This window comes from Mesocricetus auratus, unplaced genomic scaffold (assembly GCF_017639785.1).
Source record: "Mesocricetus auratus isolate SY011 unplaced genomic scaffold, BCM_Maur_2.0 Super-Scaffold_100008, whole genome shotgun sequence".
Lineage (NCBI taxonomy): Eukaryota > Metazoa > Chordata > Mammalia > Rodentia > Cricetidae > Mesocricetus > Mesocricetus auratus.
Genome location: NW_024429192.1, coordinates 59,871,027 through 59,897,926, shown reverse-complemented (window position 1 = coordinate 59,897,926; position 26,900 = coordinate 59,871,027). Strand labels below are relative to the sequence as shown.

The 26,900-nt window shown below is 50.6% G+C and overlaps 1 protein-coding gene and 1 pseudogene across 2 annotated transcripts in view; one reads left to right on the top strand and one right to left on the bottom strand.

Moving 5' to 3' along the window:
• Window positions 1-7,296: 7,296 nt before the first annotated feature.
• LOC101824080 lies at window positions 7,297-8,383 on the top strand (annotated as a pseudogene).
• Window positions 8,384-9,116: 733 nt separating this feature from the next.
• Xxylt1 (xyloside xylosyltransferase 1) overlaps window positions 9,117-26,900 on the bottom strand; it is a 135,822-nt gene continuing 118,038 nt past the window's right edge. For both annotated transcript variants that reach the window (XM_040750978.1, XM_040750979.1), the window contains exon 4: window positions 9,117-10,586. In XM_040750978.1, the coding sequence (XP_040606912.1) occupies window positions 10,190-10,586 (397 nt within the window). In that variant the 3' untranslated portion in view covers window positions 9,117-10,189. The remainder of the gene's footprint in view (window positions 10,587-26,900) is intronic.

Genomic DNA, 26,900 nt, shown 5'->3' with positions numbered 1-26,900 from the left:
CCTCAGTTTCCCCTACACGCACAATGGTGATAACAGTTACTCTCCTTTCTCGCTCCCGAGGGACACAGCTGAGAGGCAAATGAGGTTGTGAAAGTGAAGCCCCCCCTGCCCCGTGCTTGTCCATGGATTGTGAAATCCTGTGATCCATGGGGTCAGGAGAAGTATGTACCAGGCTTTTTCCTTTTTGGGCCACTAACCAGCTCCCAAGTCATGACACAGAGACTTCTTATTAGTTATGAATGCTTGCCTTAGCTCTTGTTTTAATCTGTTACCCTCCAGTTGCATTTTGTCTCGGGGCCTTTTAGCTTTCTGTATGCCGTGCTTTCTGCTTCTCATGTCTGTCTGTCTGGTGGCTGTCCAGCTTCTGTCCCCAGGTATATCCCTCTCTCTCTCTCTCAGTCTTTTCTCTCTTGTTTTTTGTCTAGATTTCTCCTCCCACTTATTCTCTCTGCCTGCCAGTCCCGAGTAGCCCTCTCCTGCCTAGCTAATGGCTGCTCAGCTTTTTATTAGACCAACCAGGTGCCTCAGGCAGGCAAGGTGAAACCAATGCAACACATCTTTACATAGTTAAACAAATGTAGCACAAACAAATGTGACACATCTTTACACAGTTAAAGTAATATTCTGCAGTACAAACAAATGTAACACATCTTTAGGCAGTTAAAGTAATATTCTGCAGCATAAATAAATGTAACACTTCTTTACACAGCTAAATATCCTAGTATGGAACTCTTCACCACCTTGCCAAACACACCAGGAAGGGGGAGGAAGCATGGAAGGCGGGAGGCCAGTGGAGATGAAAGCCGGACTGCAGAGTGATGGGCCCAGCGCCTCTGTATGATAAGAAGCAGTGTGGGGACAGCCCTTGAGGGGGCTTCTTCATAGTGACAGGTGACATTCTTACTTTCAAGGAAAAGAAATTACATATATTCTGGAACCAGCCAGTGCTGTCACTGTTCCATTGTATAGTAAGAAGTTTGTCCTCTTTTTACTCTTCGACCCTTTGGGGGGGCCTGCCACCCAGTTCCCAGGTATAACACTCGGAAGCTTATTCTTGGTTATGAGTGCCTGGCCTTAGCTTGGCCTGTTCTAGCCAGCTATTTTTTATTTTAAATTAACCTGTCTACCTTTTGCCTCTTCCTTGTTACTCTGTGGCTGGCTGGTGGCTGCCCCTGACATCTCCTCTCCTTGTTCTCTTGTTCCCCCTCCTTCCTCGTTTCTTCTATTTATTCTCTCTTCCTGCCAGTCCTGCTCATCCTTGCTCCTGCCTCGCTACTGGCCACTCAGCTTTTTACAGGGACCACCAGGTGTTTTAGACAGGAACAGCAACACAGCTTCACAGAGTTAAACAAATACGGCATAAACAAAAGTCATACCCCAAAACATCCTACCACACATTATAGCTAACCTTTTCTTACAAAAGCCATAAGACTCATGCAAGAAGGCACATGTGACAAATGACCAACAAGGGCCTGCTAATACAAACTGGGGTCTAAATAAGCCTTCCTCCAGTCCTGGTGAGGGTCTAGTATTGATAGTGTAGAAGAAGCCAGAGGCCTCAAACTAGCTCTTCATTTACTTGCAATGAACATTTGCAAGACGAATGGATTACAGGGTGTACTGTGTGAGTCACTGTGGCACATTACAGCTTCCATGATAAGATTTTTTTATTTAATTTTTGGGGAGGTTGCAAGGGCAGAGGGTAGATACAAAGTATGGGGAGGTGAGTGGAATTGGGGTGCATGATGTGAAATTCACAAAGAATCAATTAAAAGCAAAAAAATAAAAAATAAAGCTTTCCCCCACCTCCAGCTGGGCTCCGTAGAAGGTCAGCAGGAAGAAACAGAAGCAGAGACGAGGCGGGGAAGAGAGTCAAGGGACGTTCTGGGTACACAGGCGCCTGGGCTGGAAGCAGGCCTTCTACTCTAACAGGCTTTCATGGACCATGAAGACAGGATAGACGCCAGCTGTCTCTGTGAGTGATACCCACACACTGTGTGGGACAAGGAGCAGTGGGGGGCTGTGGCACATGGGTGCCAGGGGGCTATGAGATCACCACCCTACATTTCAAAGCATGGGCTGGAAGGGTGCTGGAGCCCCAGAGAGAGAGGCTCAGGAAGAGGGAAGGCTAAAGTGACAAGCTGTCATGGCTTCCTGGTGCGAAGCTGAGGATAATTCTCCTAACCGGTTAGAAAGGATGTGATGGAGCCAAGTTTGTCACAAAGCTGCCTGCCTGTGACCACGATCAAGCCCTTTCATTTCCCTAAGCCTGTGTGCACTTAGCCTTGGGAGATTATCAACCCTGCTGTCACTGTCTGTTGCCCGAACAAAAGAGGATTAACTGCCTCCCAATAGCACCCATGTCCTGCAAGCACAGACATTTGAGTCACCAAGCTTGGACTTAGGCTTCAGCTCAGAGCCTCTTGTAAAACCATTCTTGCCTTGGCTGGCTGAGGATCAGTCACATGTTTTGGAAGTCTCCAGTATATTGATGACCCACATGTGTCTATGCTCAGAGACACATGTAAACGTAGAGAGGCATGTAGGGAAAGTAAGACTCCTGCCAGAGGGACTGAAAGGCCACCATTGCCACTGGGTCAAAAATGGAAGCATCGGTGCTGGGAGACAGCTCAGCAATTAGGAGCACTAGTTGTTCTTTCCGAGGACGTAAGTTCCATTCCTAGCACCCATGTTGGGTAGTTCACAACCACCTGTGACTCTAGTGGATCCTCCAGTACCTACACACACACACACACACACACACAATGTTAAGAAATGGAAGTATCTGCCTCACGATCCTGGTCTGACTCCTGGGTCTACAACATAAAGAACTGCTCACCTGGCCCAAGCAGGACAAGGACAGGGATGCTGACACAGATGACTGGGTGAGTTTACAGGTGGAGACTACATGGGGATTTCTCAGGGTGACAATGTGGGGAAGTGAGGAGAAGCATGCAGACGGTCTTCACATGTCTCTGCAGGGTGATCTAAAAGTCAGTGTGGTCATCTCTGTCTCAGTCAGGGTTTCTATTGCTGTGACAAAACACCATGGCCCAAAGCAAGATGGGAGGAAAGGTTTTACTTTGCCCAAAAGCAAGATGGGAGGAAAGGTTTTACTTTGCCCAAAAGCAAGATGGGAGGAAAGGTTTTACTTGGCTTACACTTCAGCATTGCTGTTCATCCCTGAAGGAAGTCAGGACAGGAACACAAACAGCGCATGATCTCGGAGGCAGGAGCTGATACAGAGGCCATGCCTCATGCTGCTTACTAGCTTGCTTCCATGGCTTGCTCAAGCTGCTTTCTTATAGAGTCCAGGACCAACAGCCCACGATGGCTCCACCCACCATGGGCTGGGCCTGTCTCCACTGATCACTAATTGAGAAAATGCCTCACAGCTGGACCTCATGGAAACATTTCCTCTGCTGAGGCTCCTTCCTCTGATGCCTCTAGCTTGTGTCAAGTTGTTACACAAAACCAGGCAGTACAACCTCCTTATTAAAAGATTCTTTCTGAACTGAAGCATTCCCTCCCGGAGAGAGAAGGGAGGCTGGGGCTCTGGAGACGTGGGGGAGTAAACAAACCTTACAAGCCTACAGAGTTGAAACCTTCCGGAGTCATGTGTTACGGAGGCAGTGAACCAACCCTCCCTTGGGAGAAAAGATGCAGAGCTGTTGACCAACTGGAGACTGACCAGCTTGGCTGCCTGGAGGAGAGTATCCATGTGTCTCCAAGTGTCACAGAATTCCTGAATTCCTGGGGTTGTAGCAGTTCTGCTGTTCTCACCCAGGCAGGGGTGGGCTTCGTAGAGATCCACTGTCTTTGAGTTGTACATGCTCCTGGTAGCTAGCCCCTCACTGTAAATAACTGACTGACTCTCGGGTTCACTAAGCTGGACTCAGGGTAGACTCGTAGTTACTTTGGTCATTGTGACTTTGGTCACTGGCTCCCTGTTTGGGGTGGACAGACATTTGTCTCTTTTCTCTCCAGGACCAGTCTCACTCAACAGGCAGTGGTGAAAAAGGAAGTGTGAGAGTTAGTTTAGTTAAGGCCACAGACACCAAGCAAGAGTGCCACATTGTGAGAAGAGGTGCAGGGGATACACTCTGGAATAACTGGGGGGATGGGAGTAGGACATGCTGCTACAAAGGAAGAAGGCGGAGAAACCCAACCCAGGTAAGAATGGGTACAGGGCATGGACTGAAGTGCTGGTACCTTGCTTTCCCTGGGTCTCAGACAGGCTCCCTGTCTACCACCATCATGGTCTCACATAGGCTGCTGCCCTGTTGGCAACCCAGACACGGGAGGCCCAGGGAAGGGCTGGGGCAAACCCCAGCTGAGAGGGGCAGATGGCCTTGGAGGGAGGGAGTTGTGCTTTGCATATGTCCAAGGCCAGCAGGGGCATCTAACAAGGTGTCTGTGTGGTGGCACCTCCCCTCAGGACAGGGTTAGAGATGCTCTCGATCTGAGACCCTCCCATCCCCTCATTGAGACTGAGACTGCCCCATTCCCCACACTGAGACTGCCCCATGCCCACACTGAGCCACCCCATGCTCACACTGAGACCACCCCATGCTCACACTGAGCCACCCCATGCCCACACTGAGACCGCCCCATCACCGCAGCCTTCTCTGCATTAATCTTAGGCACACTCCCCAGCAGTGGCTGGGTCTGTTTCATGTGTCCTCAGGACAACCCCTACTGGTAAACGAAGCCTCTGTGCTTCCCCTACCTGTGACCCGTGGAAGGCGCCACTGTCTGTAAAGAAACGGTGCTTGGGAAGCCCGTTGGTAGCATGACACAGAAGCCTAAAGTTAAGATTAAAATCTTATTGGCACAGCTGTCAGCTGTCGGCAGTCGGGGAGAGTTAAGGCGGGTGGGGGCTTGGAGACAGTTTACTCTTTTGTGATTGCAAACCGTCCTCCACAGTCTGCCTGCACTCCACCATTGCCTGCCTGCCCACAACAGGGACGGAGGAGTACATCACCCATGGTTGTCAGTATGGTGACCAGGAAGTGGGTGGAGAAGTCTTCATTGCACGTGTGAACCAGTGACGTGTTAAACACTGCTCCCCCACAAGAGTCTGGGGGCAGAGGTGCTTCTTAGAAACCCTCCGTTTGCACACAGGAAGCAACTGAGGCCAGTGCAGAGTCATCCAAATGTTGCCCAACAAGTTATCTGTGAGCCGAGGCAACCCTTGACTGTGTAGGCATCTCCAGAGTGCTGTGAATAACTCAGAGGTGGACCCCGCCCCCCAGCAGCTGGCCACCTGCAGCACATGTAAGCAACTCCCAGCAGCTGGAGTTCACTATTTTTAAAAGAATATTTAAGACGACCAGACTCCTTGCATCTGTGTCACTTCACATTTTCAAAGGCCAATACATCTTTCCTCCTGTAAACACCCTTTGCCAGACCTCTAGGCCCTGGGTTTAGAAACAGGGGTGGCTTGGGTGACCTTGTTTATCCACAGTGGCCCAGGTCCTGAGAACAGCTGTAGACTCAGACAGCCAGGCCCACCTCTAGGTCCTGAGCTATTCCCAACTAGCTGTTGTTGAAATGGGAGGTTTGAGCAAGTACTCGCTTACCCCTGGTGTGTTCCAGGCTGGGTACCACTGACCCAGCCGTCTTCTGCGGCTTGATGATGAACTGTTGCGGGGGATGCTGTAGTCTGTCTGACTTGACACACATACAAGAGTGAATCTCCTCAATCGGCCTGCAAGCTTTCCCAGCGCCATCAGCACACGTGGAGCGTGGGCTTTGTGAGTGAACGAAGGCCGCTATTATGTGGGAGAATGGATGCAGGGTTAGTACTGCTATTATTAGAATTCTTTTCTTTAGAGATGGGAGGCAGTCATGGGAGAGGTGGGACCAGAGCCCACTTAGCCTAGACTGCTCTTTGGGAGACATCAGTCACGGGCAGCCACAAGCTGTAAGATAGGACATTTAAAGTGTGGAGGAGAGTGGTTAAAAATGTGCCCCAGACCAGCGCAGTGGCTCAGCGGGTGGAGGTGCTTGCCACCAAGCCTGGCTTCCTTGGAACTGACTCCCACAAGTCCTCTGACCTCCCCACGCACAGCACCATGCCGTATATGTGTGACTGTGAATATACACATGCACATTAAATAAATGAATGTAATTAAAATGTTCAAATGTATAGCAGTCATTATGCGTTTCATAACTTAATAAGCATGAAAAACATGGAAATGAACATAAATACATTCAGAAATGCCATCTGTATTTCCATTTTACTGACATGTACTGATATGTACTAGACAGTGAAGGTTCTGTGAAATACGTGAAGCACAGCATTTTAATTATGTACGCACAACACAATCACAGCAGGGCCCCAATCAGAAGGTGTCTCTCCAGCATCTGTCACTTGTGGCAAGCAGGAACCCACAGTGGCTTTTGCCAGTCTGGCTGGTTTTCCATTGTCTATGACTCTACATTCAGAGGCATTAGGTCAAAGCCACTGGTGACAGGAGGGGGCCTCCTGAGAGTAATCTCAAAAGCAGATGTGGGCTGGCGCCATGGGCATGTGTGATCGTATGAATGCAGTTGGCCCCCACAATCCCATAGGGAGTGGTGGAGTGGGTGTGGCCTTGTTGGTGGAAGTGTGTCACTGTGCGGGGTGGGCTTTGAGGTTTCCTATGCTTAGGATACTGCCTAGTGTCTCAGTCGATTTCCGGTTGCCTTTTGATCAATATGTAGTTAGTTAGCACCATGTCTGCCTATGCCACCATTCTCCCCACATGATGATAACTGACTGAACCTCTGAAACTGCAAGCCAGCCTAATTAAATGTTTTTCTTGTAAGAGTTGCCGTGGTCATGGTGACTCAAACTAAGACGTTATGTAAATGTGGAAGGAGGGAACTGACTCTACAAACTTGTCCTTTGCGTTGCTTCACAACACACACACACACACACACACACACACACATACACACACACACACCCCGAGTAAGCGGGGGATGGTGTTGTGCTGTGAGTATCTGGCTTACTTTTTTTTCTTGCAATAACAAGATATTTATAGCTTTAGAAACACTTTAATTATTGATGAAAAATTCTGCTGTTACTGTGAGTTAAAGAAACTCCCTGGTCTTTAATACACTTTCCCCCTATTGAGATAACTGTTTTATTAATGTGTCTGAGGAGTTGAACTAATAAAATACAAGACAGGCTTATTCTTGAATCTCCCTCTTTTCACACATACATACGTACCTCATATATGTACCTGTTTGTACACAGATACATATAAATACATATGTGTAATTAAAAGATAAAAGGACAGTTAGTTTTGAACCGGATGGCGGGGAATAGCTGAAGGAGCTGGCCATGAGGGCACGGTGTGCGGTGAGGCTGACAGTGTTCTCTGTTAGTTAGATCTAGTGATGGCACGGCAGCTCGCCCGGGAGCAAGGCATCACTCTGCTCGGGAGCTCGGAAATCGTGGCCCAATTTTTTTTTGTTTGGCATCAACAGCATTTTGTATCAGCATGGCATATATCCACCGGAAACCTTTACTCGAGTGCAGAAATACGGACTCACCTTGCTTGTAACTACCGACCCCCAGCTCATGAGTATCTCAATAATAGGGTGGTTCCACAAGTGCCCCGTTCAAATACTGACAGTGGTGAGGCCCTGGAAGACGGCAGTTTGACACTGAGTGTGACGAAACCGCAAAAGATGGTGTTCGTAGAGAAAAGTCACACAAAGCCATCCGAGATGAAATCCGTTCAGTAGTCAGGCAAATCACAGCTACTGTGACCTTTCTGCCACCGCTGGAAGTTTCTTGTTCATCTGATCTGCTGATTTACACCGACAAAGGTTGCCTGAAAAGTGGGAGGAATCAGGACCCTAATTTGTGACCAATTCTGAAGAAGTCCGACTACGCTCACTTACTACCACAATCCGCAAAGTGAACAGTATGGTGGCCTACAAAACCCCTGCCAATGACTGGAGAGAGGGTGGAGAAAGCCAGGGTCCTACTTTGATAAATGTGCCCATGGTTCCACTTCTTGGGTTCCTCCTGGACTTGCCATAGAGTCAACATAACAAGATTGCTGCACATTACAAAGGGGAACCAACAGATTTTGTCAGAATTGTGGAGTGGATTCCTTTAGAAGTGGTCATTGTAGATAGAGATTCTTTTGTTAGACAGTTAAATATATCCCCTAACCAGTTAGCTCAGGAATCTTGACCAGAGAAGCATCTGAATGTAAATACAGCAGAAGGTTTTGTCTAGTTCTGAGTCATGTATATTGCCTTATGGGGCCCATTTGTCACTTCTCTTTGTATAGACCCATACTGAAAGACATGCTAAGTGTTTGATTTCAGTGTATATACCTTGAACTCACAAAGCAGTTGATACCATTTAATTTCTGTAATAAAGAGCTCTTATTTTAATGTTTTATAAAAAACATAAAAGGACATACATACAATCTTCTATATTTTGTATTCTTTACTTACTAGTGTATTTCCTGGAACATTAAATATTCCTTAAATTATTTTTAACATATTCCATTATTGGTTTCCATATGCATTATTTATGTACTTCCCTAGTCAGAACTTCAAGCTATTTCCAACATTTTTGTACAGTAAAAAGCTGCAGTAAACAACACGCATAGGGCTCTGTCCATGCCTCTGTTTTCATAATAAGTTTTAGAACTGGAATGAACTTGCTGAGGTTTTCATGAATATGATCTAGAGCTCATATAAATCCTCAAGACGGCGCCTGGCACACAGCAGGCATCTAATAACCAGAAGCTATAAGTAGGAAATCAAGTAGCCAGGAGAAGAAATGAATTGGGCCCCGGCAGTGGGCTAGTGAAGGAACGTGCGCCACCCCACCAGGCACGGATGCAGTTGGGAGCCTGAGCTAAGGAGCAGGATGCAGGGAGGGCTGCTTCATTCCAAGGAGCAGATGGATCTACCAACAGCTAGAATAAAATGGTTCTGTACTTAGAACCAAACACAGTAAACACCACCTCACTGCCACCCGCAGACAGGCCTTCCCGTTGATCCTTTTAGGCCCTCTGGTTGATACTGACTCCAGTCTTCATTCAGAGCCCCATGCCCCTGGAAACTCTCATCAGAGAACAAACAACATGAGTCAAGTGTCCTCAAAGATTATTTATTAGCTATTCTCACTTATGGTGAAAGAAAATTTAAAAGTCAATGAAACTGAAAGAAAATACAATGAGACTCTTAACATTTATTGACTGAGTACATGAGCTGGACTACATGACATGGCCTGTGGTGGCTTCATGTGGGCAATTGACTTACAGAGCCCATTACAAGCACAAATAAAAGAATTGTGTACTCTTCTGCAGGGGTAGGGTCTGGCATGGCGCCACAGGAAAGAGTGGGTCTGTCTGTTCCACACCAGAGACCAGTGAGACCATAGGCCAGCCCTTTGCAAGCCCGCCCTGCCCAGCTGCATTAATGAACTGGGCTGCTTCCTGGAGTGGACAGTTATGGAGCATGCCTCAGCATGGCCAATCTCTGTCCTTTGACGGCCAATTTGATTCCTTAGTACAGCCAGGTCACCGGGAGTAGGTGAACGGACAAGGGAAAATGGGTTCCTGGATACACTGGGGAGACAAGAGCTGTGAGTGCTACAGTAAGGGGATTATTTTATGCTCCCTAGCAGCCCAAAGGCCTTACCTAAAGAGATGCTGCCCTTGAAGCCTACACCAAGCAACAAGAACATCGGAGAGGAGGTGCAAAGCCTCCTGGGAAAGATTGCAGGACTGTGGCATTCCTTCGGAGGCTTTAACTCTGGGCTACCTGTTAAAACCCTGCCGCACTCACTCAGTGCTCACTGGGAGCTACAGCAGCACTGTTTGTTCCTTCTCACAAAACAGAAGCCTGCCTAGCTAAGTTAAACACTTATCTGGTCTAGCAAAAGCCAGTTCTTTAAAAGGATTTGGACTCCATGTGGACAAGGGAGTCTTGTCCTTCCGTATCTTCAGCTACAGCCTGGAAGACATCTGTGTCTGTCCTTCACGATGCCCTGGAGAGAAACAGCCTGACCTCCAGCAGTGCTCAGCTAAGCTTCTTTGGATGGCCACTGGACAGGGACTGGCCAGCTGGGGGGCCTGCAGCACCTGGATCCCAAAGGCATCCTTGAAGAGTCACTCTTCCTTCCCCATGCCCGGGAGCCCCATGGGCCTAGTGGGTGGGCTGGTGCCTAGTCCTCTGGAATAGGGGTGTTGCAGTTCCCGTGGTAGATCTTGACGTGGCCCTCACAGTGAAAGTATGCCTGGAAGACATCACTGTAGCCATGGTCCCTCCACCAGGTGCACAACTGCCGGTTCCAGGTGCAGTCCAGCACATGGAAGAGCTCGGGGTGCTCCATGCCGATCATGGTGAAGAAGTCCTGGTCCCCAAGGTGGCCCCGGAAGTGGTACTTGTCTGCAAGCTGCTGTACCCGTGCAGGCTCCAGCAGATGGCTGTAGAGCAGAGACTGGCGCATGGCCTCCAGGTTCAGCAGCATTACTCCACTGTTGAAGCCAGGGAGCCCCGCAGGTGGAGGGTCCCCAACTCTGGTCTTGGGGTTCTCATGGCGGAACTGCCAGAATGTGTGCCTGTGAAGGAGGAAAAACAGCATTATCCCTGGTCAGGGTGAATGAGCTTGCCAGACCTGCTTCCTGGGCCTTCACAATGGCCACTTCCCTTCTGTTTCAGTGACAGAAGTTGTTGGGTCCCAGCCCCCACAGATCTCTGCGCATTGCTTGTCAGCTGATAACCACAGGTGCATCCTGTTCTCCAGTCCTGGCTTAGAGCCCTGGCCTTGCCCACCTGACATCAACATTTAGCACAAGGAAAACACAGACTCTTACACCTGGGGTTTCTCCACTGTGCTGTAAGTCTGTATACAAGGCTGCTCCCTTCTTGCAATAAAGGTACACACACGCATTCTCGTAGCACAAACGGCTGGACATCTCGCCTTTAATTTAAATCTCCTGCCTTTCGCCGGGTACATGAGACTTGCTTGTGCTGTGGGCGCCACAAAAAGAGGAGGCTCTCTGGGGTCCAGTATCTGCACCACAGCAGCAGCAGACAGTACAGCAAGAGCCGGAGTCCGGCCCCACCCCAGCTCTAAGCCTCAGGTTCTTCTCCTCTGCCACCTCAGGATGACCATGTTGATGAGGTCATCACAGTCACTGCCATCTGAAGAGATGGCAGATACTGGTGATGTGCTGAGTGGGGTTGCTCCTCCCCCGGGTGCTGTGCTCTGGGACATGACCCCTCACCACACAGCTAGGAAAACACTGCCCAGGGAGATGGTATAACTTGCCTAAAGCCAGGCCTTTGGTTCAAAGTTCACGTCCTTCAGATGACAGCAGTGTGGCAGAACTCCCTAACCCATCATTATTGGGATGACAAAAGGCGGAAGAGACGCTGACTAACAGTTGGTGAAGTCATAGGCAGCCAACTCAGACTGAACCAAAACTTTCTGCTTTAGAACAAGCTTTATTCATGACCCCAAGCCTAGCATTTCACAGGGGCTGGGGTCTAGAGATAGCTCTGGACATATACCTACAAGTCGGGGTGAAAGTAGCTGTATGGAGCCATGTGGGACTTAGGCATTTATGAGGGATGCCACCTCAATTTTTGTCTTTCTCTGGCAGATTTGGAAAAATGACCCTTCTCAGCCTTTATCCAAATACTTCCATTTAGAGGTAGGAAGAAACATCTGGAAATCTTCCTGTGATATGTTTAGAGCACTGGTCACCCTGCTTTCTAGCCTTTCTAAGATCTAGTGTGCTACAGCAATGGGGACACGGGGTCCCCAAAACTGTATTCACAGGCAAGGCTCAGCAGCAGCACCTAGGACAGGCAGTGTGAGCCTGGGTCCTCAGGGTGGGGAGTGCATCATGGTCACACCAGCCTAGAGATGCACCACACTGTTCACAGGATAGGACGTGTAAGTTGTTACCCAAAGCAAAGCAGAGCCCAGCATGCAAGGCCTGCAGCAGGTCCATTCTCTGGTTCTAACACATGACCCCAGTGAGGGTCAGCCGAGCCTTTTCTGTGGTCTCACATGTCAGAAAGGCGGCCGAAAGTTTGATCTTGGCAAGGGAAAAGCACGCCCTTGGGACCCAGCCAGTGGAGCATACAGGCTCGTTGTTAGCCTCTGGTCAGGAATGGGCTGTGCGATGAGTGGGGATCTGGCTCTGAGCCGGTGCCTGCTTGCTGATAACAACCTTGGTGAAGACAAGCTTTGAGAGCAAGCCGAGGTGCTGAGGTCCTCCCAGCCACAGAGCTGCCATGATGGGTCCACCAGCATGTGAACACTTCATCATTTCACCCTACCACTGCATGATTAATTCCAGGGTCGGGTTATAAGCTAACTATGATCCTACTAGATAGACCTGGGTCACCAAAGCGTTACCAGGTAGAGGAGGGACCCTCCGGGGAGTGGATGCTGTACCATCCAGGTACTGAGCTCTTCTTCCAATGGCGGGACAGGGACATTAAGTAAAGAGGAAAAGAGCCAGGAGGGAGAGAGGAGACAGCTATGGAGGCCAGCTCATCTCTTTCCATCACGCCCACTGCTTCCTTCCTTTCCTTGTAGAAGACCCGGAAGAGATCAGGGGCTGGCTGGAGGGGTGGGGTCCCAGATGACAGGGCCTTGGCAAGGGTGAAGTGACCAAGAAAGGCCTATGAAAAGGTAAGAGTGAGTCTGTGTGGCCTTTGGTGTTGGTGGCAGCAGGAAGCAGGTCACAGTAAGGACACCGAGTCACCACACTGAGCACTACATCCACCACGGTCAGGGGCTCAGATGCGCTGCAGGGCTTTTACCCTTCAGTAAGGAGTTCACAGCTGGGGCTCAGGGGGATACCCTTACTTGGGGACCCCCAGATCTTCTCTCTATATATCAAGAGTAGCCAAAAGATGACCTTGCTAGGCTTGGGAGAGGAGAGGGAACATCTCCAGGTGGAAACTATAACCCAGGAGGCTCCCTAGGAACTCGATGGCCAGCACTGCATGGGGCAGCATGCAGAGAACTCTAACCAAGAGTCAGGATGCCAGTCAGCACATTTTGGGCAAAAGAGGGCAGGGAACTGGGAAATACAAGTTCCCACTGGGTTTGCTGAAGCAGAATCAGCCTGAAAAGTTTCTGATGCCTCCTAAGCACAAAGTGACCTGTGTGCCTTGTCAGAGTGCCCCCACTGTCCCAGATGAGCCCAGGACGCAGAGGGCACTGGGACTGGCTGGTTTCCCTGGCCTCCATGGCAGCCACACAGGCTGGAGAGAGAGCATACAGGGATGTGGCAGGTGAGCGCTCACACAGGAGCTGCTGGCGCCAGCTCTCCTTACCTGCCACAAAGGCAGGGTTGAGGTGGATTGCACAGGCCTCTCACATTCTCCCTAGAACACTGAGATCTTTGGTCGGCTAGGCAGGGCTTTTGATCTCTGTGGTCCTTTATCTCTGACTGCTTCAGATTCCACAGGCTAATGTTCCAATGAGCAGCACCTGAATTCCAAACTCATTTCTGAACTTGGCCGACATACTCAAGGCCAAAAGTCTGGGGACCAGGCCTTCAGGATGTATAGCACGGCTGTCACATTACTGGATTAGGGGTCAGACATAAGAACCATCCTGAATCAGGTCAGTATACACCCCCAAACCTGCCCTTTCCTCACAGGGGCAAGGGCTGGCTATCCAGGTACATGGGTCTCCTGTATGAATGCAGTATGTGGTTTGGAGTCCTGATCTTCCAGAAGGTTCTTGGATAGACTGTCCATCCTCACACCCATCCACTCTTCTCTGTTCTATTTCCCATGATCACCCAGAACCATAACAGCACAGGTAAGATTTTTCCCTCTTTTTGGGATAGTTTTCAACTGGGAAACAAGCCCTGCACAGATGGTTCACTGGAAATAATAGGCCTTTCAGAAGTCAGTGAGGCCTGCTGGGAAAATACAAACGAAGCCCCTTCAAGTCCTTTCTTCTGGATGGTACATTCCTGGAAGGGGATGGGTAGCCAAAAACCAAGCCATGCATGGGGCATGAGAGGGAAGGAAACGGGTGGGAGGTATATGCCCGACCTTGTTTGGAGGTCCTTGTAGGGAATGTGGGTTTGGTTGTAAACACCGGCTTGACTGCAGTCCAGTAACTGAGTTGGCAAACCCCGTATCCCCAACATGAGGGACAGCATGGGGCTGGGCAGAGCCCTCAGCTTCTCACGCTAAGGGCCCTGGGTATAGGTGGGCCAGTCCTCAGTGATGGCACCAGGCTGCCTGACAGGGCAGGAGGGGACTCCAGCAGAACAGAGATCCAGTAGACCCAGTAAAGGACAAACTTCAGAGCTTTCCTTGAGGCCATCCTTGGCTGGAGCTGTAAGTCCTGAGCTCTTCTGCCTGCTTCCCGGAGGAACAGCCTCCACCGAGCATGTTCTGTAGACTTATGGCATCTCTGTGCCCCTGGCCCAGCTTAGGAGGACAGGACAAGCTTCCAGGGCCACTGAGCTATTTGTATCATAACTCAAGAGAACCCCACAAAAGAGGGATGACCTGGAAGGAGGTCTTGGGGAGAAGGCAGGGAAAGGCGAAGTGCTTGCTGAGGGAGCAGCAAATGCACACCTTATGAAACAGATCAGGACCACCACTCATCCATACACTGGGGGACAGAGCAGACCACAGGCAGCCTAGGGCTTGGTGCGGCTTTGAACTCTACTTGGCTTGGGAGGGAGGGCCGTGCAGGACACGAGGGTGCTGTTGTTACAAGAACCAAGCTTTCTGGAGACCCACTCTTCCACCACCTGCAAAGCAGGCCTTTCATATTCCTTCCACGTCCCTGAGCTCTGAGGTCATCAGCTGACCAAGTCCTAACAGAAAGTAGCAAAACCAGGCAGACGACCCAACAGCAGCCTGGCCTGTGGTGACTGGGGCTCGACACATAGGACGGTGGTGGTGCAGAGCCGTCTCTGCGGGCTGAAAGAAGTTGCTCCACACTCCCTGGCTTCTGAGGGTGGCTTCAGTCTGACACCGACCTCCACCTGCAGGGTAATTCTCTCTGTGCAGGTATCTCTCCTCCCCACGCTCCTTTCCCCAGTCACCCTGGACAAGGGGTTACCCTACTCCATGACTCCTTTACCAACTTGCATCTGTAATGTCTCCCTCCCAAGAAAGGTGATAATCACCAGTGCTAAGAGTTAGAACCTCAGCAAATAGAGTTGGAGGGAGGGGGTGACACAGAATTCTGCCCATATTCTGTAGAAATGAAGATGGGGAAACCATCATGACTCATCTTCACCTCACTGTTAATTTCATCATCCACAGGCTCAAAACATGGAGGGATAGGTTTCTAGAACTTCCAGGTCCTTGACTTTGCTGCTCCTAATGGACTGAGAAAATGTGTCACAACGGGCTGGGGAGTCTTGACCTGGAGAGTGGCAGATATGAGTGCCGAGCGCTTGTAGGGAGTGGACAAAGTCAAGTCAGTGAAGTCCTAAGTGAGTGCGAATTGTTGACATGGGCACAGCCATGTTGGAACTCTGATGCTTCAGCCCCGCAGTGGCAAAGCTTGCCTTGGGAGAGCCAGTGTGTATGAGCGACCAGTGTGTGCAAAGCCTAGCTTTAGTCTGACTAAAGCTCCTTCCTCCTCTCGGATTTTACAGTCTGCCTCTAACCCTAGCCAAGCCCTCTACCAATAAACACACTGAGGTTCCAGGTTGCTGGTGGAGTAACTGTGACACCACCAGAGCGCATGTACCCAGCAGATCCCAGCTTCCCTTTCTTTCATTCCCTCGCTGCCCTAGTCAGGGCCTGGGGACCCAAGCTTCATAGGACATGATAGGCAGCAGCACATGCCAGCCAGCAGGGAGATGCCCAAAGTCCCATTCTCATTGAGATACACCAGAGTACCAGTGGACACCTGAGCTGAAGGCAGCACTTGTCAGCACCTAAAGACCATCTAGTGACCCATGGAGTGAGCAGAACACCGCACCCCAGGCACAGCTATCCAACAGGAAGAAAACCACCACTCCTGGCTGAAAGGAGAGCCCTGCAGTCTAGAACTCTCAGGCCTGGACTCGAAGCCAACCGTGTGGGCCACTGAGCTTCTAAGGTCATGGATCGCTGGGCATGACTGAGACTGGGGACAGGGATAGGATAACCCTCTCTTGTGGGACTTCTGGAGGGCTCTGAGAGTAGAGAGGGAATGCAGACACCAATGTGCCCAGGAGATATGACTCTGTCTGCTACTTAGGTGCTCAACCACAGGGAGCTGACTCTGCAAATGCCCCTCTCTGCCTGCCCAGCTTACTCACGGTGTGGTAACTCAGCGACCAGCCCTTGCCCACCCAGATAGCCATCTGGAGGTTTCTGTTTCAACATGGCTTACTGTGCCAGAGTCTAGCATGCTGACTACACCATTGTCTGGTTCTCACAGCTGCATAGACTATGACCAGTCAATCTCTGTGGGCTACACAAACAGGTGCTGGAATCCTGGGGATGGGCAGCCTTGACAGCAAGGCTTGATGTGCCACGAGACAGCCCTCCACACACCTATAGTCCTCATAGCCCTGAAACATGACATCATCAATCTGCGGCCTGGCCTCCCAGCCAGGTCCGGAAGCTCAGGAGGTGTAGAGCTCCCACCAAACTGCAGGCTTCATGTCATGCCACTTGGGAGCAGGCTCTTCAACCTGTGCCTACCTGCCTGGGCATAAACTCAATCACAAGGCCTTTCTCTCACTCCTGCTGAACTATGAGCACAGATGGGCCAGATTCTGGGAGAGCTGCATGGCAAGGACCTGGAAAAGCAGAAAGACGAGCCAGGTACTACAAGGAGGTAGGCAATAGCAGCAGTGCAGGCTGGGAGGGGGAGTAAAGGAGAAGAGAAAGAAAGATATAGAGAAGTCCATCTGCTGGGCACATGGGTTAAAGACGGCACCCCAGACTTCAGCAGAGTTCAGAGGTTCAGTGGACGGGAGAAGTAGAGTCGGGAAGATGGGCAGCCTAGGAGAACCCCAGCCACCTGTCCGCTACACTGAAACCCAAGCAGCTGATACTAATGCAGGCCTTAGAGTCCTTTCTCTGCTGCAGAGATCTCAGAGGAGCCACAGGGCCACGCAGGCCTTCTAGCTGGATCTGTAGGCCCCGCTGTGCGCACTTCAACCCTGTGATCCAGGTACCCAGTCCATGGGTCCCTGGCCTTCCTCCTGCCTCCTCTGCTCATGTAGTCAGGTCTTTCTCTAGGTTTTATCTCCCCATGAGATGCTCTTCACACTCAAGCCAGTAACATCAGCTCTCAACTTCTTAATTAAAAAGAGGTTTAGTTTTGCTCGCAGTCGTTGAGATGTACGGTCTTGGGGGCCTGTTATTCTTTGAGTCTGAAATGTCTCTAGTGCTTGAACCCTTAGTCTGCAGCTGCTGGTGCTGTTCTGTGAGGCTGGGGAACCTTTAAGGGTAGGGCCTGGAGAGAGGAAATGGGATCCCTGGGATGGGCCTTAGGGGTAGACTCTGACCAGTTTCTGGTCCTGATCTTTGATTTCTGGTCCATTGAGACATGAACAAGCCTCATGGCCCTGCTGCCTCAGACAGAGGCCACCCCAGGCAGGAACACCCGAATCAGGAGGTGATTCTATGTGCCATATATACCTCCATGTCTTCCCCACCACTAAGCAGTGAGCCAAAAGCCAATCCTAGTCTGAGTTGCTTCTATGACATACTTTGTCCCAGTGAAGTTAAAAGTAGCATGTACAGTGGCGATGGCCTTCCAGCTGGCAGGCTCCTGAGGTGGCACACAGGGTACTGTGTGGCAGGAGATAAGGGGTGCATGTGTGTGCTAACTGCCCACTCTGCCTGTCATTCGAACACGCTGATCAGAACAGAATCACACCAAGTACCTCAGCACTTATCCAAGTAGATACCAACCTTGTTGCCGCTCCCCTGGTCCCCCACAGCCCCACACCTGCAGTCTGGCACCTCCTCGCTCATCACCTACCCCCCACCAGGGCTCCCTCTGCTCCTTCTCTCACCCTGGCTGTGTGGGGGTGGGCCTGTACCCGCCATGAGCCTTGCCTTCAGGGGCACTCTGCTCCATGCACTGAAAGAGTTCCCTCTGTGGTGGTGACATTAGGATGCCACACTTAGTCTCTGGGGCTCTCTGGAACTACCTGTTCACCCTCCCAGGTCAGCAGTCTCTCCTGGCTCCTCCCCAGTCGAAGCTGTTGGAAGGTACTGGCAAGGACTTTACAGTGCACAGGAGGTGACAGTGACCTTTGGGAGGAGTGAGGGAGGCCAAGAAGCAGGGCATGTTGGATGGAGAGGACAGGAACAGAATGGACAATCAGGGAAGGCAGCTGGCACATTGTCATGGAGGTTACACGGAGGACAGGAAAGCACAAGACAGCTAAGTCAGACTGGAGAGAACCCTGGGAAAAGGATTCTGATGGGCAACACTTAGTGAGCACTTACTACGTACCAGGCTGTTTGATCCTTTAATTATATTTGCGCTAGCATTTAAACGGCTGATGGGGAGAGGGCTATTGTCTCTCTCTCCTAGGGAGAAAAGCTGAAGTAGAGATGAGGGGCCAGGCTCAGGAATTTGCCAAGATAGGGGAGCCCCAGGGCATATCTAAGATGGAGAAAGAGATGCTAGGGTGAGAGTAGTTTGAGACAGTGCTAATTCTCAAGGACCTTGGACAATCCCCTTTGGGTTAAATAACAGACAAATAGAATGGTTTGCTGGAGACCCGAGGGTGGGACACTGGGATGTATCTTACTGGTGTCTGTCTGGAGGGTCACAGAGGCCCTTGCAGAGATGTGGGTTTCAAATGGGTAAACTACTGGGGGAGGAAGGAACCATATTCTAAAACCCGGTGACAGGATTTCAGAGAGTGCATGACAGTACTGGAGGCACAGCGCAGCAAGGCCATGAAGAGAGATGTCCTGGCCCCGTGTGGTGCCAGCTGTGAGGCCTGGGGAAGCAGGACCTGCGAGCGCAGGTGGTGAGATGCCCTGGGCATCAAGGGACCCGGACAGCCCTGGCCCTTCCTACACTGTCCCCGGAAGAGGCCTCGCTGAGGGCTGGACACCACTGTCAGGGATCGCCTCAGTCCTGGTGGGAGCCCTGGGACTCAAATTCAGAGACCATGAAGGTGTAGGCTGGGCTTATGAGCCCCCTTTCCCAAACATTTGGTCTTGGCTGGGCACTGGCCCTATGTTAAAGCCCCAATCCTGTCCTTTCCCTGAATTTAGGGCAAGGGGAGGAATGTTCATCAGGGTGGAGACAGAGCCAGTGTTACCTTTGGAAGTGGCTGACTCACTGCTCTCAACAGCCCTGTGGCATTGGAGAAAGGACCAGAGACACATGATGGGGTGTTTTCCAGGGCAGTGAGCAGAAAGCAGGTGTGGTGTGTGAGGTAGGAATATGTAGGGGTATGCGTGGAATTTAACCTTGTGTCCCCAGTTAAAGTCCACCAGACACACAAGTGCCTTTCACTGAAAGGGGAGTTCCGGTCAAAAGCCAGGGGGTGTGGGGACTTGCCTCCCTCAGATGCCAGGGCACAGGCAGCATGGCCTTAACAAACCAAGACGTCTTAAGCCCAGGAGAAAGAGGGCACCTTCCCCTCCCACCTAAGCAGACCTCTGTCCCCACACCGCGCGCACGCACACACACACACACACACACACACACACACACACACACACACACACACACACACACACACGTACGTCATGGGTTATGGTCAAGGTATCAGGCAGTGGCAGGACCTCACGTGTCAAACACAGAGCAAGCCCACTGTGGGGGACAAAGAAGAAGTAGACCCTGCTTTCAGAAGCACGTCACAGAGTAGCCTTTCTCATACCCCCTGTGTGGACATGGGCTCACCTGGGACACGTAAACATGAAGGTTTCCACTCAGAAGCAGAATCTCTGGCAAACTCCCAGGGCTGCTGCCGCTGCCGCCCCAGAGTCTACTCAGAAGAAAAAGGAGTTGGTTTCTGTTTGGTTGGTTTAGGTTTGTTTGTTTGTTGTTGTTCCTTTTTTAAAGATTCATTTATGTGTATGATATTTTACCTGCATATCTGTCTGCATGTCATGTGTGTGCAGGGGCTATGGAGGCCAGAAGAGAGTGTTAGAGCCCCTGGAACTGGAGTTACAGATGATTGTGAGCCACCATGTGGTTCTGTAAGAGCAGCCAGCACTCTTGAGCACTGACCCATCTCTCCAGCCACCTCGGCCCCTTTTTAATTAAAATCATGTATTATTATGTATATGTATGTATGTGTCTGTACACACGTATGTCTGTGTTTTGGTGGGATGCATGTAGGTAAGAGGACAGCTCTGTGGAGTTGGTTTTCTCCTTCTACCTTCATGTGTTTCCAGGATGGAAGTCAGGTTGTTGAGTTTGTGTGGTACACATGTTACCAGCTGTGCCATCTTACGGGCCCTTTTAAAATTAAAACTTTTTCTAGAGATGAAAATTATGAGTAGTATCAATATTGCTTTTTTAAAAAATCACCATAAAATAAGTAATATAGCAACTTAAAATTTTTACGAATTCTATGTGAACACTTGCTGTGCCCTCTTACTCAGCTCTGGGTAGGAGCTCCTAGAAAACGATTCCTAGAAGCAACACACTAATGGATATGGAGCAGAGGTGAGAAGGGGTATTATTACCACCTTCTATCGCCGGTGCATGAAGGGGTCAAGGGTGCAAGGCTGTAGGGCGGCTGGCCTCAGCTTGGACTTCCTTCAAATCATGGTCCTCCGCCCATTGCTCTGGAAAGGCACTTTATTCTCCATGCCCCTGGCTTCCTGACTGTACCCAAGAGCGTTGAGAGGACATCATGAGATAATGCAGGTGTAGTGTTCAACGTGTCCGATGAGATCACGGCAGCGCTGGCACACGCCGAGTTCACTGAGCAGTGTGGTTGCCAAGTCGGTGACCTTGGCCAAATCACTGCCTGTCCTGGGGTCTCAATTCCCAAAACTGTTCAATAGACTCATTATCTGGAGGATCCTTTTGTGTTCCGAAAGCCTTGGTGCCATGCCAAGACTGGGATTTATAAGCCATGAAGCTTGTGGAGGTGAACTTCAAGGGGAAGTTGTGGTCACTGAACCCCAGCAATCATCTCTCCTTTCTCTCCACGGATGTGCTGAGCATATTGTGGTTTTTGACTACTCGCTTTTGTTTGAAACCTCATTACCATTGGTCAGCAAAACTCCTGACAGGTTCAGTATTGGAGTATGGGTAGTACATGAGGCAGTCACTTCTGCCTAGTCTTATTTATGTCCATAGGTAGTGTTTAGTAAGTGTGTGTGTGTGTGATATCTTAGTTTTCTCTCTTAGTGTCCACAGGTACAGTGTTCAGTTCAGTGTGTGTAAGAAGAGTCTCCCTGGCTTTCCCAGCTCAAGTGTGTTATGGTCTTAATGGTGTGACACCCATCATTAGGGGCCATCTCAGTATCTCAGTGGCAGCCCCATGTGTCCCGCCACTGCACATTCTCCAGACTCAGGTCCAGGCTTGGGAGATGGGGGAAGCTGGCCATTCTGGCTTGTATGGCCCTTCTTCCTAGATGGCCCAAGGCAAACATGCAGGTTCATTTTCCCAACCTTGGCAACCTCACCTTCGCCCATGCCCACAGGCATAGAGATTCTCCTTGCCCACTTCCCTAATGCCGAATTTCTAGGGAGATGTGTCTCTCTTTAAACTCAACAATTTCCTGGGCTCCTCATCAGCTATGTTCTACCTGATTCTTCAGGTTTTCCAGTTGAGTCTCCATGACCCTGCTGGGTCTGGGGTGGTCCTCATGAAGACAGAGAAAAATCTGATGACTCCCCTAGCCTCCCCCAGGTGTGCCAGTGACCGCCTGGAACTGCAGAGTGCATGGCAGAGGAAGGGATGTGGCCTGGGCTCACCCAGAACACACAGCGGGGATGTGAGTGAATGTAGTGTGGAATTCAAACACCCAGATCAAAGCTGGCACTAGAATTAGACACTAGCTCAAGCCACTGCCCAAGGAAGATCATTCTTTAAAACACCATGTTCTCCTGGACATGACCCTCCCAACCTTTCTTTGGGAAGTCTCTGCTGGGGAGACTTTTCCTCTTGAGGCCCATCTGCCCCTTGCCTTCCTCCCTATGGTGGTTCAGAACTGCTGACCACGGAGGAAGTGCTATAATCTAGCCACATCTGTGTCAGCCGGGAGTGGAGACGCCTATGACCACAAGTCCAAGGCCAGAGCAGTGTCAAGGCTGCTCCCCTCAGGAACCACAGCTCCTCACAGAATTTACAGAGCCATCCTGTTGGAGAGCGCGAGCACTAGAAGGGCAGCGTCCTCATCGCTAGCCTCTTCTCTCAAGTCTCCACCAGAGGGACAAGCATGAAGAAATCTGGGCCGTGGACACACCTTGGGTAAAAGGAGAGAAGAAAGTCAACATGCCCAGCACAGCCAGGCCCTACCCCACCCCATCGATGGGGGTCCCACACCGTCGGCGGGCCCTGACTATCCTGAAATCCGTAGCCTTGTCTCTGAGCCAGCCAGTGTACTCTGCCCTCCTCCCTGGCTTCTTACTAACCTCCCGGAGAGCCCTGCCCATGCCCAAGACTAACAGATGCCTGCCTCATGTACAGGACTCAGTGCAGCTATGCCAGGCCACTGACAAGAAGACGGCTGACTCAACCCCATCTTATACACAGGCGGGCACCGTGGGATCTTGGAAAGTCTCTGACGAGCCCAGCCGTCAGTCCCACGTTCACAGCCCTCTACAGAAGGATAAAGGGTTCATTGAGAGGGCTCCCTGCTCGACCCCCGGGGATCCTGGTGTCTGGATCTGGGGTTTACCATCTCTGCGGAGGCCAGGTCTTCCTGTCTTCAGGTCATCCTTCCTCAGCCCTCCCATCTGTTATACCCAGGAAAGAACCCAGCCTACATGGTGGGGGCCCTTGGCAACCTGGGGGCCTCAGCAACTATACAGCGCTTCTTCTCCCCGACACCCCCCAAGGCTCAAGTCCTCTGGCACAGCGGTGTGTGCTCAGGAGCTCTCTGGGCACCCCATTCCCTCTCAGGTCTCGCACATAAGATCCACTCTGATTTCATTGTGCCTGTGAAATGTGTGTCTGGAGATAGGCTAAGATGCAGAAGGGCTCTGTGGTGTTGACAAACGTGTGTCACATGGCCACACTTTTGCATATCGAAAGGGGCAGAGAGTGAGGACTCTGAAGTCTTATCCCCAGAGGGCTGTGGTCTGGGTAGGGGTCTAGGACCTGACGCCCAGGGGCACCTACAAGTGTAACCTCTCTTCCTTCAGCTTCAGATTGCTCCCCAGTAGAGGAGGGATTGTAAGGCGTTAGAAGACTGGGAAGGAGATGAAGTATCACATGAACACCTGGTACTCAGCTGGTGATGGAAGATGGTTTCCTTCCTTCCTTCCTTCCTCCCTTCCTTCCTCTTTCCCTCCCCCTCTTTCTTCCTTGGCAAGCACTTCATGAAACACAGAGCCAGTGGTCAGGGGAGTGGGCAGGGCAGGAATGGCCTGAGGCCAGGACCTTGGATTCTGAGCGTGCAGCGTGCTGTTGGGGTGGTGAAATCCTCCAGTGCCCTTGTTACCAATGCGCTGAAGGATGCACTAGCGACCACCAGCTCTTGGGAAAAAGCAGAGGCTAGGACACCCAGGTGTGGCAGCTTTCACGGAACAGATACTGGGTACCCACTGAGTCTGGTTTGCAGGGCAGGTACAACATGCTGATAGAAACAAGCATTGGAAGCCACTTACTCAGCTTTGACAAGACAAACTCCTCCCCTGTACCTTTCCTGGAGTACAGGAGCTCAAATGGCTTCAGAGAAGGCCTTGCTTGCTGCCAGGGAGTGGTCAGGGCCACAGAGAGTGCAGCTCAGAGGGTGACATCTAGCAGTGTCTCCTCTAGGAGAGAGATCAGAATGGCCACAGCAAACACTCACCCACCTAAGCCTCTCCTACACTAAGCAGAAACACAAGCAATCCCTCCAAGATAGTCAGGAGCTCAGGCTATTCTAATTACCTTCAAAAAGAACGTGCCGAGTGAAGGACCACCCAGAGGAGACTGGGTCCTCCCGACCATGGTGAGCAGGGCATACATGGGACCAGAGGAAACACTGTGCTTAGCTCTGAGTGGGGAGACATTACAAGGCATTCTGTTCCAGTGCATCCCAACACACACATATGCACACTTGTCTGCAATACAAACGTGCATACAGACACATGCACACACGATACACAGGTGTACACGCACATTCACATGTAACCGACACACACACTTCCCCTGCAGTCCGCGTCAGCGCTTCTTTTCCCTTGGACGCCATCCCGCCAGCTTCCACTCAGCAGCACTTTACCATCCACGCCATTTCTTTTAGCTGGCGACTGAAATCAGGACAAGGACACAAGCTTGCTAAGGCTTGGTTTTCATAAAGGATAATTTTTCCTTCGTGGGTTTAAAAACTGAGGCTCTGACATTGTAGAGACCCACACAGGTCGAATGTGAATGGAACAGTGTGGGGTCAGAAAGATTCCATCACAGAAGGACTTGTTTCCAAATTTCAAAAGATGAAAGGGGTGAAAACATGGAGGCGGGGCTGTCCATGCTGACACCATTCTCACACTCAGAACTTCTGACTTTTACTTTGCCATAGGTCCCAAGAAGAGCTTCTGGAGTCATCCAGTCTCCCACCGCATGGGGCTCCTTATTTCTCTGTTGCTTTGAAAGAGAACAGGAAATGCCAGAGGCCCTGCTTGGGGTGAGGGCAGTCTGCTCCTGGACCAGCATGCACTTTGAAGTGGAGACAGCAATAGTACTCAGTCTAAGCGCCTTGCTGGTTGTTGTTTACAGCGTGTCCATGTGCTCTGCCTGCCTGCATGCTATGCCCTGCGTGCCTGGTGCCCGTGGAGGCCTGGAGAGGGCACTGGATGCCCTAGAACTGCAGTTAGAGACTGTTAGAAGCTTCCATGTGGATGCTGGGAATTAAAACCATGTTCTGTCGAAGAGTAGCCAGTGCTCTTAACTACTGAGCCATCTCTCCAGCCCCTCGTGCTGGTTTTTATGTAATAAATATGCATGAATATAGATGGCTGGCACTTACTAAATAATTACTACCTGCCAGCTACTTCATGAACAATTTGTGTCATTTCATTTAATGAAACTTGGTGGGGTAGGTTACAAATATGGTAATAATCATGGCGAAACCTATACATAAGCATTTGTACACAAGTACACACTTGAGCTCAGTCTGTGCAAGCTTGAGAGGATAGCATTATTAAACCCATTTTCTAGATAAGGAAGCTTACAGTATGGAAGGATGTCAGTCAAAAACATCCAACTAGTAATAGTGAGACTGCCCCTCTTAGTGCTAGGCTAACTCCACTGCCTCTCAAGGCATGGACAGGGCCTGGCCACCACAGGCAAAGACAAACCACAGCCCTTAACTTTTACTCGGAGGCAGCATGGCTACCTCTGATCGGGACCCTGTGTGTGTGTGTGTGTGTGTGTGTGTGTGTGTGTGTGTGTGTGTGTGTGTGTGTGCACGCATGTGTGTGTATGTGTGTGTGCGTGTGTGGGTGTGGGTGTGGTGGGAGAAGGCTCCTGCACACATCAATCCCATATGGGAAAACCAAGAACAGAAAGCAAAGTCCTAATCCAGTTCATTCCAGACAGAATGACTAGCTGAAGGGACACACAAATGGCCCTTTGATGGGTGTGTGTTAGTGATGGGCAGGAGGAGGAACACATGGGATCCCAAAGGCCCAGGCTCAGGATGGGAAGTGGGGACAGTATGTGCCAGGGACTTCTAATGGCAACAGAGTGGCAGAGGAGACAAATACACAGTCCCACGGATATGGAACACCTAAACCAGGCAGACGCGTAACAAGTATAGTAGAGCTGGCCAGGGCTCGAGGGAGGGAATGGAGGGCGGTTAATACAGAGGACAGTGTTTCTGATGGAGGAATACAGCTCTTTTGGAAACAGACGTGGTGTGGTGGCACAGCATGTGAGCAGAATTAATGCTGTGTACTTAAAAATGCTCCAAATGACAACATTTTACGTGGCATATATTTTAGCAATTTAAAAACGTGGCAGAGGAAGTTAAGTGTGGTGGCACAGACCTTTAATCCCAGCACTCAGGAGATGTAGGCAGATGGATCTCGTGAGTTTGAGGCCAGCCTGGTCTATGTAGTGAGTTCTAGGAGAGCAAGGGCTATGTAGACAGACCTTGTCTCAGAAACAAACAAACAAACAAAACCTGACAGAGGAAAACAAGTCACTGGATGCAGACATAAGACGGGACCGATCTCCAGAGACCCTTCTGTCACACCCTGTGGCTGAGGTCCACGTTAGGGTCTGTAGTACCAAATCCCAGCACAGAGCCAAGTAAATGGAGAGCCTCCCTTTCATCCTATGCTCCTAGGGCCACATGGGTTCCTACAGATCTCTCTGTCCTTAGTCTGAGGTCTGCCAGCCACTGTGAGGCCTTATGTTCCTTCAGCATGCCTGAGTCTGGTGTGCAGGGACACACTGCCCTCACCGGAAGTCCAACCTTTAGCTCTACCACAGCCCACTGTAGGCACAAGGTGGCCATCAGTGTCCACGGATGTGTTTTTCAGAGCTGTGGACACCAACAGGAAGCTGTGGTGGCAGCAGCTTGCGTAATCAGCATGGAATGTTCTGAGGAAGGCAAGAACATGTGGGGCAGAGACAAGACCTCCACACGCCTTCTGTGGGGACGGTTGTTTTTTCCTCTTTTCACCCTTCTCAGCAGACTGAAATAACAAACTCTGAGAGAAAACCAATCACTCCGCATGGCTTCACATGGAGGAAGCAGGCCTGTGGCAGGTGCAGGGGCTCATATCTGGGCAACAGCTGGCCATGCTCCCTCTGTGTCCATCACCACTCAGGCAGCTCATC